Source organism: Alexandromys fortis, unplaced genomic scaffold, assembly GCF_014885135.2.
Source record: "Alexandromys fortis isolate MF-2015 unplaced genomic scaffold, M_Fortis_MF-2015_v1.1 scaffold_222, whole genome shotgun sequence".
Taxonomy (NCBI): Eukaryota; Metazoa; Chordata; class Mammalia; order Rodentia; family Cricetidae; genus Alexandromys; species Alexandromys fortis.
In genome coordinates, this window is record NW_026068108.1 from 167,927 (window position 1) to 184,766 (window position 16,840).

A 16,840-nucleotide genomic window follows, 5' to 3' on the forward strand; every position below is an offset into this window, starting at 1 on the left:
TTTGCCAAAGATTCCTCCAACTAGTCCAGGCATCTCCAACTAGACTTAGCACCTTAGCTTCTGAATAAGAAAAGAGGGCTCTTTTCTGCTCCCCTCAGTCAACCTGAAGCCAGAGGCCTGCATGGCCAAACTAGGGCGCCTCTTTTCAAATGCTGGGGAGAGGAATGGACGGCTGGTGTGGATGGGCCTTGCTCACTCTCGGAAGCACCCCTTGTCTACTGCAGTTCCTGTCAGGATCCAGCTCTGGGCAAGGACGAAGCAAAGGGGCCTTTTCCTGCTATTCCTAGACTTGGGGCCTCGTGGGCCCCAGAGAGATGCTGCTTGTGGACCCGAGGGCAGAGCCTCGGCCTCTGTCCCTTCCCTCAAGGACATGCCATGGACACAGGTTCCCATGGCAACATGTATCTCGATTACTTTCCCCATGGCACTGTAGGGGAGACGACTATGAGTCTTGCAGAACCCCAGTTTTCCAGGAAGAAAAGGCAATAGGCCAAACAAGGCAAGTGTAGTGATTCTAGCCCAGGGACACCCAGGAAGCATGTGGGTGGGTGGAATGGAGTGAACTCTGACCCTGGTGCCAGTGGGCAGAGGACAGCTGGGGCTTCAGTCTTCTCTCTTCAATGCAAGATGGGCTTGAAGGCCACCTAGGCTCTCAGAGACATATGGACCCTCAAAGCATCTCCTCCCTTAATTCTGACGCAGCAGCCTGCACCCCACCCCACTGGTCAGGCCCCCAAAGGTGCCCCCGAGGCATACGTAATGCTGGTGGCTGAAGGACCGAGAGCAGCACCAAAGGAAGGTCTTAGGTGGGCACCAGCCTGCACGCTAGCAGGCCCCAGACCGTGGGGGCCCTCACACCATGCACGCTCCATTTCGGCTTCAAACAGGAAATGTGATCCCTGTACCACAAAGACAGCACAGTCTGAGGAGAAAGAAGGCGGGAGGACCTGCCGTTCTGAAGACTGGCCCACCAGTTCAGAGACACAAACACAGCAAAATGTCACTGTGATCAGCAGGTTCTGTGCTAAAAAATTATAACTACACGGCATTTTCTCCAGTTCTGACACCTTTTTAATATAAATCACTGTTTTAGGAAACAAATAGCACTTTTGTAATTTTTTTTTTACAATGTTTCTTACCTTGATCTTAATTTAAGTAACACTAGGAAGACCTCAATATCTTTTGTTTTCCTTTTTAATTAAAAAACAAAGTTGCTGTTGTTTTCCCCAGGTACAAAGATTTTTTTTTGCCCTTGCATTAAAAAAAAACAAAACAAACAAAAAACACCAAACAAACAAACAAACAAACAAAAAAACCCAAAAAACCAAAAGCAAAAACGGTGCCGGACGATGACACGGACCCACGAAGACTCACTGACCTCACTGACACTATGACGGCTACTCTACCATGCAAGGTCTCGCTACCTCAACAGGATGCCAGCCTGGGAACAGCTGCTTTATTCCTTATTTTAGTTCTTGTTACAAAACAAAAACAAAAAAGATAAAATAAACAATGAAATAAAATGTTGTTTAAACAAAACAAGAACAGAAACAAAGCCTCAAAGAAGAGAAAAGGGTCGTCTCCACCCACACACCTGGTCGTGTTGCTCTGCTCAGAACTTCTCTTCTTATAAATATAGAAAAAGGATGGAGCTTGTTTTCAAGTAAAACCTTTGTCCGCCTTTCTTTCTCCCTCCTGGACCACACACACCTTCCCTTCCCTGCTTCAGCAAGGCCTGGGGACCACCTGGGGCTGTGCACTACACTGAGCAGAGGGAAGGAAGAGGCTGCTGGAGGCTGTGGGGGAGAGCGGAGCTGGGGAGGGGACCTAGGCTCTCTTGGTACTAGGCCCACTCCAGAAACATTAAATACTGCTTATGTCATATACTTTCCCCCCTTGCTCCCCCCTCCCCAGCCTTCCCTGGCCCTCCTCTGGGCACTGGGTTAGTTAAACCTCTATTTCCGTTTTTTTCTTTTTTTCTTCTTTTTTCTTTTTTTGGTTTTATGGTAGTGAAAGTTTAGGAACAGGAAAGCCCACACACTCTTTGGACTTGTCTTTTCTACCTAAACAAACAGCTCCCAGTAAGGATCAGAAACCTGCTCTCCTCCCTCTGCCCGTCCCTGCTCCCCACCCAACAAAACAAAAAGAAACCCACCGTGGCTGTGGAGGCTGCTGCAGGCACACACTGGTGTATAATAGAGAGAGTAAATATATTATTTCACTTGGCATGGTGCTGGCAAAGAACCTCCAGCTGGCACTATTTCATGTAACATGGTCCAATCTTTGCATGTACACACAGAATAAGAAGAATCAATTGGCAAACTTGGTGCCACCTGGCACAAGCATCTTCTCTCTCTCTGGAACCAAAGAACCAAAAGAATTCTGTACTTTCCAGAAGAACTCCGGCTTTGCTTCTCTAGAGTCTCCTCACCACCGAGACGTGGCATCTCCTCGAGGGCTCTGTTATTTAGTCTCTTCCCCCTGGTTACAGTTCGCTGTGCAGCTCTGTGAGGAGGGGGAGGGGGCGGGTGTGGAGGCGGCGTTGGTAGGGGGGGTGCAGTCTGGGCCATTGGAGAGGGCCCCCACAGTGGCCTCAGAGTCTACAGGTCTGGAGAGGTCGATGCCATGGATGAGGCGGATGAGCTGTTTCACCTTGTCCAGGGAGCTGCGCATCTCCTTCTGCCGGGCCAGGATGCTATTCTTCATCTCCATACATTTCTGCAGCCAATCACAAGGAAGGACTCAGCCGCCTGGGCCAATCACAAGGAAGGACTCAGCCGCCTGGGCCAATCACAAGGATGGACTCAGCCGCCTGGGCCCAGTGACCCCACAAACCAACCCCTGTGCACTGGTGTGCACCCCACAACTTATACTGTTCCACCTGTTATGGGCAGACATTATCAAAGGAGGACGTGAGAGGCTGGGGGTCAATGGGTAGGTGAAAGCCAACTCTACTGGACACTGGAACTTACAAAGATACTATGATAAATTCACCACAAAAACTGCCCTGAAGCGTGTTTCTGCCAGCGAGAGACACAGGAATTGACTTGAGGTCTCTGGAAGATCATTTACTCACTCATAATCTAGAGGTAGGACCTGGATGGGGATGGCAGTCATGTTTAAGAGTCCTGAGACCCAAGTCAAAAGACTCCAGTCAGTGAACCAGGTCGTTTGGGTTTAGTTTGGTCATTTTGGGTTACCAGCTGGTAGTCCTTCCCTTAGTCCAGTAAATTAGGTCTCTAAAAGAGTCACTCAAGGGGGCCCAGGTCTGCTCAGGGTCGGGAGAGGCTCTACCTTCCTCCTAAGCAATCAAAACTGCACAGGCACTGGGGGGTGCTCCAGTGGGGCAGCCGCTACTCATGGACGCTCAGAGCTGGGCGAGGTGTCCCGTGCCATGTGGCCATGGCTCCTGAGCACTGCACACTAGCTCAGAAGGCAGACATCCAGCTGCCCGCGCTGGTCACTAGTGCACACTGGACTGGACCCAGGACGGAATGTGGCTTACACTTATAGAACTGCTGAGCTCCTTCACCTTCTGCTCTAGCTGCTCTCGCTCCTGTTTCAAATCTGAACTCCACTTAAGTAGCTTCTGTTTCTCCTCTTCTTTTGCTGGGGGAGAAAATAGGTTTCAAACGATCAGTTCTTTGAAGAGCTTACCTGGTTCAGGTGTTCACCAGACACCCACCCTGAAAGTGCCCCTCGGTCACACAGCCAGGACACAGAACCTGACCACCTGGACTCTTCAGTGTATGCTGGCCTTGGTGGACTGGGCCAGGTTTTACACAGGTATGGAACCACACTTCACAGTTTCCGTCTGAAAAGGTGGTTCAAACACCTTCAACTTCACTCAATAAAGCATTTTTATTTTCCTTTGCAAACAAAACCAACATGGCTTTCTAGTAGCATTTTCTTCTGGAAAGGCAGACCTTACCTGCTTTGTAGGCAATATAAGAATGAACAATGGCTAAAGTTCCAGGCCATGGAATTGCTTCTTCCTTCTTCAGCATCTGAAAAGAATTTAGAATTCTCCCTTGAGAATCAAGGTAACAGCAAGCACCAGTGTCTGGTTGTGGCCAAGACCCAGGGAGGCTTGTGGATAGATTGCCCAAAGTCAAGGAAGAGGCAGAGAGCTGGGAGCATCCTGTATCTCTTTCAAAGTCATGTGAGGGCTGGAGAGATGGCTCAGTGGTTATGAGCACTGGCTGCTCTTCCAGACATACCAGGTTCAAACTCCAGCACCCACATGGCAGCTCACAATTGTCTGTAACTCCAGCCCCAGGATATATGACACCCTCTTTTGGTCACTGAGGACACAGAGCACCAGGCATATTACACGGTGCACAGATAGACAAACAGATAAAACACAGATACACATAAAACGAATACATAAAAATATAAAAAAGGTCACATGAGCTGGGACATGGGAGAGTACACCTTAAATCCCAGCACTCAGGAGGCAGATGCAGGTGGATCTCTGTGAGTCTGAGGTCTACCTGGTTTACATAGAGAGTTCCAGGTCAGCCAGGACTATACAGTGAGACCCTGTCTCAAAACAAAAGCAAAAATAAAAACATCCATTCAACCAAGAAAACAAAACCACATAACTCCAACCACCCTAGAGCCAGAACCAGCAGCGTGGAGCTGGAGGCTGGTACGAGGCTAGCACGATGCCGTCCCCTCAGGCAAGTCTGCCTTTGAGCTCGCATGGGCTGTTTGTTTCAAATTTAGTTTTGTTATGTCCCTCAAAAACACCTTCTCCAAGTAGGTGAATACAGTTCTAAATCCCGAAGTCAGGAGGGCCGCATGGGGAGAGAGGGAGCAGGTGAAGGGCACCCTGACTACACTGGAGCTGATGGGAGGAGGGCCACGACAGGCGTGGTCAGACGTGTGGACCCAGCACTCCGGGGGTGGTGGGTAGGGGGAGAGAGAGAGAGAGAGAGAGAGAGAGAGAGAGAGAGAGAGAGAGAGAGAGATCTTGTCTCAATGCAGTGGACTTAAGATGCAGCTCAACAGAGAGCTTACGTAGTATTCACAAGGCCCTGGGTTTGGGTCCCAGCATTACAAAAGAAACACTCCCATTCCCCCCCCCCCCCCAAAATTTAGAAATCAGGTTTTATTTATTTTTGTTTAGTTTTTTTTTTTGATATAATATCTCACTTTGTAGCCCTGGCTTGACTTGGAAAGTGAGATATTATGTATACCAGGCTGGCTCAAACTCAGAAATCCACCAGTCTCAGCTTCCCAACTGCTGGGACTTAGGGTGTGCACAACCAGACTCGGCCAAGAATGAGCTCTTAAGGATCTTTACTTATTTTTTGTTCTATTTTCTTTTCTTTTTCTTTTTTTTCTTTTTTCTTTTTTTGTGGTAGTCTTACTATGTAGCTCAGGCTGCTCTTGAACTTGTAAAGCTCTAAGCTTAGCCCCTCAAGTGCTAGAATTATAGGCATGTGCCACCATGCAGGGCAGAGGGTCTGGATTTCAAAGGGAAAGAAGTCATTTCTCATTGAAGGAGGCAATTCATGTTTTAAGGAGCCTGTGGGTGAACAAAGGCTCTGCTGTGTGTCTGCATGCTGTGTGTCTGCATGCTGTGCCGTGAGCTAGGAGGATGGGACCTACGGAATAATGACCAAAAAAAGAGAAGCCTATTCCCCAGAATGGGAGAGAAAGGAATTTCTGTGGCATTGTCCTTCTTTTCCTTGGCCCACCCCCAGTACCTGGTCCTGACATCTGGGGCAGATCCACATGCCCTTGGGAATTGTTTTCAGAGGCGGGTCTAAGCAATCCAGATGATACACGCGGGAACACGTATCACACATCAGTAACTGGCCACTCTTTCTGCAAACACTGCAAAAATCTTCATGGATATCACCCTGTGAGACGGAGAGGAAGGGTAAGAAAAACGACGAGGAAGAACTCAGTGCCACCTTGCACACCGACAGCAAGCTGACGGCCCAGAGACAGCCTCCAACACATCGGTGTGTAAAAGCAGGGATCACAAATAGCATAGACCCTGCCTGCTCCACAGATCTCAGCTTATGGGTTGGCAATTTAAGTTGAAATTGAAACATTAAGGACTTTCTTTAAACTTACAAATTTAGACTGAGGATTTAACCTTATAAGTCAGAGTTGACAGCAAAGACCTAAATCAATGGCTTAGGTAAAGAGTTGGCACCTGCAATGCCAAAAGTCACTGACAAAGCCATTCACACTATGACAGGAGTGGCATTTATTATCTACCATCTGGGGGAGTTTAAGAAGAATTTGGAAACACAAGCATACAATAAACTCAACCTCTTGCTTATGTGGGCAAAGTACAGTGAGCCAGGAGCAGAAACCTTATAGAAGCTTCTATCTAGCACATGGGGCTGGGGAAGGCACAGTAGCAGCCAATGATGCTCTGCAGCACTGGCATTTGCTGCTCAACAGACCATCCAGTGGGGGGCTTTGTTCTTCCCCATCAAATACTTCACTAATGGGAACTCTACAGTGCTTGGGTGCATCTGGGCCCTCAGAACAGAATGCACCATCAAACCAAAGCATGGCAGGTCTACTTAAAATCTGGAGGGAAGAACACAGGGAGAATAAATCAAGAGTTTTTGAAGAGGTGTGTTTCAGCAAATCGATGCACAATCTGTTGTGTGGCTGAGACTCCATCCACACATGGATTAGGATGACAGGGAAGGGACAGGCTGGAGAACACTGCTTTAAGATGTCCGGGGCCCTCTGCTAGAAAGTCTTCCACAGAACTACAGAGTAAGCGGAAAGACGGAGAGTGATGCCAAGTCCCTCCTCCACCACCACACCACTGAGGGAATGCATTTTCCCAGTCAAACCGTTTCTCTCTGCAGGAAACTGCCCTTTGTGTGCACATGTGTGTGCACGTGCACGTGTCCACGTATCTTTCCAGTTCCATCTTTCAGATTTCATATTTACATACAATACAGTAGAAGTATCTAGTGTTTGAGTGTCAGGATTTCTTTCTTTCTTATAATTTATTTTTATTTTATGTCCATTGGTGTTTTGCCTACATGTATGTTTTTAAGTCTTTGTGAGGTTGTCAGATCCTCTGGAACTGTGTAGTTATAGACAGTTGTGAGCTGCCATGTGGGTGCTGGGGGATGAACCCAGGTCCCCTGGAGGAGCAGCCATCTCTCCAGCTGTTAGAATTTCTATGTACTGAAAGTCATTGAGGACATCTGTGTTAATTACAGAATCATAGAGTTATAGCAACAGTACACTGAAACAAAACTTAAGAACACAAGAAGCATTAAACATCCACCATAACACATGGGATGTTGTATCTGGAAATCCCATCTAGTTCTGAGGAAGAGGATGGGGCTGGTGCCTGATGCATTAGTATTACTTTGTAAACAATTTTGCTTTATATATCCCTAAAGAGCGCCAGCGACTCCAGACCAAATTTTGAGAACTGCTCTATCTAGACTAACAGTTTAAATATAAAATTCCAAGAATGTCAGAATGAATATAAAATACAGGGACAGTTCATCCATCAGCGTCAGTCTTTGCCTAAAGAGTGGAGGTCAAAAGGCTTAACTCTGGTGACAGGTCATGAGCAAACTTCAGTTGAAATATGCTTGACTGTGACATTGCTGAGGACATACGGCCTCTACCAACTTCAGCTTCACTGCATGTTAAAAATTTATAATTAGTAAACATATCTTCCCTTCCCTTGAAAATAATAGCATCAACAAGGTACATCCTGAGGATTACTGGCTGGCTGGGTCTTGTATCACCAAGTCCTTCTAGATGGTTATTGATCCCCAGGAAATGCTCGGCTCTCAACTGCTATTGTCTAATTAATGTCGAGGCTATGCTACCCAGCAGCAAGCACAGAACCCTGTGTGTTGATTTAATCACAGCTGCTGTTGGGTGCTGTAAAAGTAGAAGTCAATTATCTCTTTAAAAAAAATGTATCCCACTGGGTTTAACTCAGGAAATTCTCAATATTTTTAGTGGTTTCAGAAAAGCATTATTTTGTCTTTAGATTTCTGCAAAGAACTATGTTTGTGCTTTAAGATGAAATCTGGTAAAAAGCTTTTAGTTTGTGATTTGGCCAGAACCTTTAGGTCTAGGCTGTAAAAGAAAAGCATAGACTCAACAAAAGAACCCAGACCAAGGCACAGGGCACAAGGCACTGTGCATCAAGGCACAGGGAGTCAGTGAGCTGCTGGTTTCTTTGATCACACCTGGACTGGGGAAAAGCTGGAACAGTCTTTGGTATCGGCAAACATGGTTTCTGGCAGGGACTCCAGGTGCATGTGACCCTGACAGTTAGAAAACTTGCATCAGTTCCCAGGGCCAAAGGTTAGGAAGGATGGACAGAATGCTAAGTCTTTAGAACAGGACAAGTCTGTAGCAACCAGCTACAGCAGGAATGGAACCTTCTGGGAACAGAAGTCTCCTATGACCCCAAGTTCTTCAAAGATAATACTTGGTTTGCTGCCTCCAGAATTCTAACTCGGGGCTTCAGTGGCATTCTTGTGGAGAGGACTGTGCCATTAGTAAGTCAAGAGAGCCTTCGACTGTAAGGAACATTTTGCCGGAAGATGGTTAACACAAGCCCTGCAGTTCCTAAGAGATGATGTTCTGTTACTTGTCATCTTCAGCCTTCTGGTTGTTTAGACCATGAACTTTACATTTATCCTCGACAATTCTCTTTTTCTCATTATTCAATTTAATCCACCCAAATCTTCAAAATACAAACAGAACTGGCCACTTTCTCCATTTCTGCGTCTACCACTCCATCAGGACTATGTGTCACTATCTCTTGCCCGGACCACCACAGCAGCCTTCTTAAGGCCTCTCTGCTTCATTCCACCCTTCCTAAGTCCCTCTCTCTGCAGTGCTCCTTTCAAACTCCAGTTGGCACTGTAAGCACCAGGAACCTTCCAAGGAGGCTTCAGTCTTGGATAACAAGTCTGTTAGGAAACTACTAGATACTTACAGATTCAATGCTATCTCTAACCAGAGTGAAAACAGACTTTACAAGTGAAAAAATCCAATGGGGATCATCTCAAGAGAGGAACCTGGCTGACATCACATGCCTCTGCCTGGATACACTATCTGTCATCCTGAATGTAGGTGCCTTCAGAATGCATGTCCAGTGGAGCACCTGCCCCACCGTTAGGAAAGACAAAGACAGGCTAGGGGACCTGGTCAGACAGCTCAGTGGACAAGTGCACTTGTCACCAAGCTTCATGTCCTGAGTTCAATCCCAGGGACCCACAAAGTGGAAGGAGAGGACTGACTCCCAAAAGCTGTCCTCTGACCGCCACATAAATGCACGGCATGGGTGCATACACAAAGACACAGATACACATACTCTAAACGAATAGATTTTAATTAAAAAAAAAAAGATGGCCTAAGAAACGGTTTCAGAATAAAAAAGGGTAAAGAGATTCAACCAGGGAAATAAGTGCCAAGAGTGATCTTAGACGAAGGCAATTACTGGGACAAGTGAAAAAACTGGAATATGAACTGAGTATTACATGATCAGATGTAACCAACTTCTAAAAACAAAGAAGTGTGCACATGTTTGCACATGCATGTGGGTCCAAGCATGTAAAGGAAGTCAACTAATGCATCAGAGCAAATGATGTCACTGTCCACTGCACCACTGCAGCAACCTCTGCACAATACAACACATCAGTGGGATGATGTCATTCCACCGGTGGCTTCCTGTTGTACTTAGAACAGACGTCACAGAACCGTGCACGAGCGGACCTGTCACCTCTCCAGTCACAGCTCCCACACACAGCTGAGAGGTCCCTTCTCCCTCTTTGTGGATGCCTTCACCTTCCTGGCACTGCACCGTGTTCACTACTGTTCCACTTCTCCTTCTGGTGCTCATCTCTGCCTACTGGGTTACATATTTGTTCCCTTGTTGCCTTCCTCCTCCTACAGAACATGAGCCCCCAAGTGCTTGCATTTTGCTCGGTTTGTTCCTTGCTGTATCCCCAGCTTCATGAGCAGCACTTGCTCAGCAGAACAGGGTTCAGTGAGGATCTGCTGAGTGAACTTGCTGCTGGAACCTGCTTCTGACCAGCTCCCCCAAACAGAAAACACTGCACTTCTAGAGGTGTGCCTAACACAGCAGCAGGGCTGCTAGACGCATCTGCTCTGCTCGTGCTCTCTCCAATGCATCAATGGCAGAGAACCCTCAACTTAGAGATCCATGTTCCCACCCTCCTCCGAGAGTTCATTCACAGCTGATAAATCCAGACTCTTCAACCCTGGGATCCCTGGATTTATGTGAACATGACTCTCAAGGACAAGAAACAGCCAAGATCCCAGAAGAAAGCTGCCTGGGCATGGTATGCAGGCAGTATGCAGGGTCTATTGTTGTTCCAGGGCTAGCGAGGAAGGATCAATCTGGCGAGGAGACAATACAGGACAATGGCTTTCCCAGGTGAGCTCTCAGAGAGAGTGCAGGCCCCCGAGTTACTTACGTCTGTGGAGGTGGGGCTGGGCAGGGACACAGGCTGCACAGGTGCAGGGAAAGTGAATGTGGTCTCTGTCTTTTCATTTTCAGGGGAGTCGGGATGACTGGATTGGGGGGATGTTGGGGTAAGGGCTCCAAACCCCAGCACTGCATTGTATTTTGGAGGACGACCTATATACCAAGAGAAGGGAACAAAAGGGGAAAAGGGGGAGGGAAAGACAGGGGGAAAATGGTTCTTACATACCTTTGGCCAGTGTTCCTCATTGGCTAGCATGGGAAAGGAAGTGAGGTAGCAGACAGAAGGTTAATACACAGACCAGAGGAAGGAAAAGAAGCAAAGATTTCAATGCCATTAGAAACAACTACATGAACTCTAAAAGAAGAGAGAAGAAGGGCGCCTTGGAGAGGGGTAAAAGGTGATGTACTTGTAAAGAGACCCCATCTCGGCGGGGCATGACCGTTCCTGGACGATCATAGTCTGAGGTTTCTAATAGGAGGACCCAGGTTTCATGAAGCCAGAACAGAGTTCATCCTTCATGTGTTTCATGCATCAGTCACTAAGAATTTTCCTGCAGCTGGCATTCCTAACGATCTTCTGTTCTCGTGAATGGATTTATTCAGCATTTCTGCTTTTCCATGTCTCTTTTGTGAACAGCTTATAACTTTACAGTTGGCAAGAGTGGAGGAAGGCAATGTGAGGAGGCAGAATTCCAGTCAACTATTCTGGCCCTGCTGTCAGCGCCTCTGGGAGGGAGTTTCTAGGAGCAGCTGGAGTGTACGAGGACAGTGAATTCACAGGTTCCCAGCCTCGGGTATCAGTCTTGCTGCTCCACACCATCAACATGCAAGGACGGCATGTCAAAGAACAGAACGGGGCATTTTTGTGAATCTACAAGCAGAGCCCAGGGTCATGGGCAGTCTAGGGCGGTCCCTCTCACCACGCACCTACATCGAGGCCCGTGTCTCCTGAGCTGCCAGTGATCCTGAGTACAAACCAACCCACCAAAGTCAGGAAAAGGCACTCGTCTGCCTACAAGCACTGGTGAAGGCTTATGTCAGGGTCATGCAGATGCCACAGAAGCGCTGCCTGTGTCAGGCAGAGTGTGTGTTACAGAGACAGATTTGACTGGTCTTTCCCTAAAGAGCCTAGTGCTGTGGGAAGCAAACTGACAACAAACCCTCTTTGCTCACCCATACAAGATATGTTCAGAGCACCGAGAATGCAGGCTTCAGCCTCTGATCTTTCTGGCTCATTTAACCCCTCTTCTCTAAGCAGATACTACCTCCCAGCAGGACAATTAATTGAGGGCACTGGCTGGGGACCTCTTACCTGAGAACTGTGTGGTCACTAAAAAACAGCTGACCACAAAGCCAAAAAGTAACTATGACTGTGGCCCAGGAGCCAGTACAAAGCAGTAACTTAAGGGCTTCCCATCTAGATGGGTTGGTTACTTGCAGGACAGGACTGATGAAAGACTGCACATGTCACTGAGGCTGGCTGTGCCTCAGCAATATAATGGCACATTGGTAGCTCTGTCCACAGCAGACAAAGGTCAGGGTGACCTCCAGTCTCCAAAGGCTCTGAGAGTCTATGTGTTTGCTCAAAGATCACTCACTCGGCAACCTTTCCAGCCTGTAACTGCAACTCAGGGGCACATTACCACATGGAGAAAGGGATCTTGGGATATATTCCTAACATCAGAGGGTGATTTCAGTACCTTGTTTATGAGTCAAAGCCCGAGTTATGAAGACCTAGTTAGACCTGTGTGATGGGAGTTGCTGCTGTTCTGGGCTGGAAGATGGGAATTTTCCCAGCATACTTTTCTTCCTTAGCTGGAGATGCTCATGATAGAAGATTCTAAGTTCTCTGCAGATCACAAACACTCAGTCCTGTTCTACGCTCACTGACGCCTAGGCGGCAGCAGGTGTTTTGATCACTGAGCTGTTCATGGACGGCCTACTGTGCTGGGGCGGAAAGGCTGCATTCTGAGCTAGCTTAGAAGGACTTGGAAAGTCAGTTTTTAGCCCTGTGCTCAGAGCACTAAGAGATCTCTCTTTTCCTCCATGTTCTCAGGAAACAACAAAAACTATTTTCAAGGCCAGAGGAGCTAGATTCTAAGACAATGGAAAAGAGGAAGGTAGGAGAAAAAGAAAACAACATAGAAAGCAGAGGCAGAAGCAAGATAGGTTTTTAAAAGGAACTCACCTCTCTTCCGCGTCCCAGGATGCATTGTGCTGTTAAGGTAAGTGACTGCGCTCTTCTTTCGCTTGAGGGAGTTAAGAGGGAGAGGAGACTATTGAATACCATGGCTATCAAGAACACCAAACATGTCTACCACATGCTAACCAGTCTGTGCCAATCATACCACGGTCTCAGCGCTAATGTGTTTTATTATATGTATTTGACTCCGAGAGAATACGACAAAGGGGCCCGTCTCTGCTCCATGACAGTGTAGTCAAGTCAGGATGAACAAAAACACAGGATTGTATCTACTCACACTTAGCAAAACAAAACCTTAAGAGGCAAGCAGTGATGGATAACGCAGTGGTGTTAGGAGCAGAGAGAAGCCTATCTATCGCTTGGCAGAGCTGAAGGAGCTGAGTACAGCCCTGCTGCTCTTAGCAGGCTCTCAGTGGGAGGGGCTAAGTCACAGATGAACCCAGAGCATGAGGAGGGCCAGTGCTGGCTGGAGTACCTCTGGCTCAAAGACGGCCCCGCTGTACACTGGGTTCGCTGTTGTTCTCCTCTTTCGCTCCTGCCTCTTGCTTTGGATTTCTTCGGAAGAAAAGGTTTCAGTTAGAAGATAGGAACAAAGAAGCTAAGGAACAGTTCACTGTTTAATGTGCTGGGTTTCCTGCAACCAAGAAGGAGCAGGGCGAGGATTTGTCGTACCAAGGCCTCCACTGGAGCAGGCACACTGCTTGAGCCTCTCAGCAGGGAAGGCCAGGGCCCTTCAGAGCAAGGCTGGGCCACATTTGCAGACAGCCATTCTCACTGAGTTTTAGACTGCTGTGCACACAGGTCTGTGTGAGCTGCATCTACAGACTACCAACCAAAGTTCACCACCCCGAACTAAATAACAAGGGTCACGGAGCCTTGTCACTGCCCTCAGGTCCTGATGGACAGCGCTGGGAAGCAGAGACAAGGACTTGTCAGAGGAGCACTTGCTACTGCGCTGAGACAAAAGCAGAAGCCACCTTCATTCAGGAAGCTGGGGAGCTTCCCAGGACAGGAGTGTGAATGGCACCAGGAAGAGGGGGCCTAGACAGTATGGAAATCCAGTCCATACTGGTTGACTAATACTCTATTTGTGCTCTAGGAATTCACGCAAACATCACTTTTAGGAACAAAGCTAGGAAAAAGACATGTGGAGAATATCTTCTCTTACCTTCTAGATGGTCATGTGTTACCAACCCTAGAGACACCATGAAGGCAAGTTTCTGTGGCAGAGAAACAAAAGAATCTATTTCAGTGTGGGATCTCAGAGAGCAGGAAAGCTGCCACCACAGAGGCCTTCTGTTCTGATAAGGGCCAACACTTCCCACTTTGGCGAAGTCACACATCAGCATCTGGACTGACTGCTGTCTGGCTCTTGCCTAGAGAATCCTCTTAAAGAGTACCCATAGTGAAGATGCATGTGGAGGGCCACGCACTCTTCACTGGGATGTAGGAACACCAGCTAATGTTTTCAGTTAAAGATGAAAGCTAAATATCATGGGGCGGTTTCCCTGCAGCTGTACCTCTGAGGTAGAATGTAAGATCTTTAGACTGGAAAGAGAATGGTATACTTTGCTCTGGTTGGCTGTGATCTGAAAAGTATGTCTTCACTGTCTACTCATGGCTTTTAAAGACCTCAAGCATTTTTTGTGAATGAGCTACAAGTTTTTCATTAATTTTTGTAACAACTGCTTCTTTTTGGTTCAAGTTCCAGCCCTTTAAAAAATACAACTGATTTCACCTCAGGAAGAAGAACATTTGATATTAGTTTAAAAAAAAAAAAAAACTGGGCTGGTTTAATAGATCTTTCCGTTTTTTTGTTTGTTTGTTTGTTTGTTTGTTTTCCAAGACAGGGTTTTTCTGTGTAGCCCCGATGTCCCGGAACTCATTCTATAGACCAGGCTGGCCTCAGACTCAGAGATCTGCCTGTCTTTGCCTCCTGAGCACTGGGATTAAACGTGTACTCCACTTCCGCTCAGCTGATCTTCCCTTTGTTCGTTTAAAGAAAAAAAAAAGGCACAATGCCATCATCCTCATGCCGCTGTCTGGTATGGCTTCTCTATGACACCCTCCATCGTAACCACACCTGCATTTGCGTCAAGGGAGAACGCCCTCTCGTCCATGGGCACACAGTTCGTCGCTTTTGCTGGGCTCTGTCATAGTGTTAACATTACCTCTGCCAAACCACTTTCATGCTCAGTGTTTGGAATCTGTGGCTCTAATGTAATAAACTGAGCACCTGATGGCAGCCCACAATGTAACCCCTCAGCTGCTTACACACGTTGTCTGAGCCAAGCCCAGCACTGCCTTCCTTAGGAATGCTGCAGGACCCTGGGAAGTTCATCTTTAATCTTCTGTTTCAAGTTTACAGAGTTTATATGAAAACATCATGTCAGAACTCCTCCTTTCAGCACCTGTACTTGGGCCCTCAGGACTTTGTGCTTAAAAACCTGCCCCAGGTTGACCTGACCAGGTCACCACACTGCTGAATGAAAGGAACATTGAGGGAGCTGAATCAACAGCCCTGGGGCACATGAAGTGTGCAGGGCGGCCCTACCTGAGGGTTCTCTTCTCGTTTTGGTTTTGGTGCAGCAGGTGGAGTGACGGTACGGCTCTCTGCTTGCTTCTCCTCTGTGTCTGGGTGGGATTTAACTGTCTAGGAGAGAACAATTAAGCAAAAATTCAGAATTAATGTTTTATTAAAAGAAGTGGAAATAGTTGAACTATAGTCAGGAAAAAATAGTGTACTCAAATTTGAAACATTACCAGACAAGTTCATATGATGTATTTGTTGAAGAGGAAGAAAAATGTGAAAGTCAGCTGGAGACACTGGACTGCATGCCTGAGTAATACGAACCTATAAATACCATCAGATAAAGGTACAGTTCCTGCATATAAGGATGAAGTGCCAGCAGGTGGGACACCTGTTGCCAAGCCAGTAACATGAAATTTGGTCCCCAAGAGCCACCTGGCATAAAAGGACAACTAACTTCCCTTAGTGTCTCCTGACCTCCACATGTGCACCACAGCACACGCAACGCCCAGGAAATATGATGCTTTGAAAGAAGGCGAACAAGGGCTCAGAGGCCAAAAACATTGGCTTCTCTTGCAGTGGATCTGGGTTCAGTTCTCAGCACCTAAATGGCAGCTCATAACCATCTGTAACTCTAATCCCTGGGCCCTCTTTTGATCTTCTTGGGCATCAGACACACACATGGTGTTCAGACATAAGTTCAGGCAAAATATTCAAACATATAAAATTAAAAGGTGATTAGAAATATTTTTTAAAGGCAAAGAGAAACTGAAGTATAGGTTATTTTCCTTGGCTGTGGGATGTGGAGGGTCCCAGAAACATCCCATCATCGCTACATAAGGGCTAAGCTCTGTCCCCGTGCTTAAGATGTACAGTCTATCCCAAGGTTTTCTTTTGAACAACCCCACAACTACCGTTACCTGGGGCACTAAAAACTGACTTGCAAGAGGCTGACGTTCTGACCCTTCCAACTCCTTCTAGACGCATTTATGGAAACACACAAATACCAGTACATTACAATCTGAGGACACAAATGGGAGCTATCACCGGGCAGTCCTGCATGACTGTTCTTACTATGAGCAATGGCTAGCTCTTTTATACATTCTGTAGAAACAAAATCGTTTCAGAACAGAAGACGTAAAACTATAAACATAAACTTACTTTTAAAAAACTAATGAAAATTATAGGTGCAATGGTATTTTGTGAGGTAACAACAAGTGATTAAGTAATTAGAACAAAATCTGACTATTGACAGACAGGAGCTGAGTGCAAGACTTTAGACCCATAAAAAAAGACATCAAAAGTTCTTGAAAACCATAATGATGAAAAATAATGTACGGGATCTGAAAAAAGTTTTACTTTTTTCTCTGGCTATTTCCATACTTTGCCTCTGGCTTTGCATGCTGTTACATAGGCAAATGTAAGACTTGCTTATCAATATGAGGACAGCCACTGTCCTGGGGCCCAGCTGCCGCCTTTACTGCTCTCACCGCAGTCCTGCATACGTCTCCATCTGTATTGTATGCCATGTGAGCGGGGGCTGCTGCATACCCCTTGTTACTGTCGTCCTTTGAGCCAGCACGACACATCATACTTGTATCAATACAGCACTGGCCTCCAGGAGAGT

At 46.9% G+C, this 16,840-nt stretch overlaps 1 protein-coding gene across 18 annotated transcripts in view; it reads right to left on the reverse strand.

Annotated features, from left to right (window-relative positions):
- Positions 1-1,176: 1,176 nt before the first annotated feature.
- Phf21a (PHD finger protein 21A) overlaps positions 1,177-16,840 on the reverse strand; it is a 165,807-nt gene continuing 150,143 nt past the window's right edge. For 13 of the 18 annotated variants that reach the window (XM_050124346.1, XM_050124344.1, XM_050124347.1 and 10 more), the window contains 9 exons: positions 15,238-15,336; positions 13,852-13,903; positions 13,159-13,238; positions 12,669-12,729; positions 10,470-10,729; positions 5,715-5,870; positions 3,932-4,007; positions 3,506-3,609; positions 1,177-2,718 (listed from right to left, as the gene is read on the reverse strand). In XM_050124346.1, coding sequence (XP_049980303.1) covers positions 2,464-2,718; positions 3,506-3,609; positions 3,932-4,007; positions 5,715-5,870; positions 10,470-10,729; positions 12,669-12,729; positions 13,159-13,238; positions 13,852-13,903; positions 15,238-15,336 — 1,143 coding nt within the window. In that variant the 3' untranslated portion in view covers positions 1,177-2,463. The remainder of the gene's footprint in view (positions 2,719-3,505; positions 3,610-3,931; positions 4,008-5,714; positions 5,871-10,469; positions 10,730-12,668; positions 12,730-13,158; positions 13,239-13,851; positions 13,904-15,237; positions 15,337-16,840) is intronic. The other 5 variants (XM_050124355.1, XM_050124360.1, XM_050124357.1 and 2 more) reach the window with 2 other exon arrangements.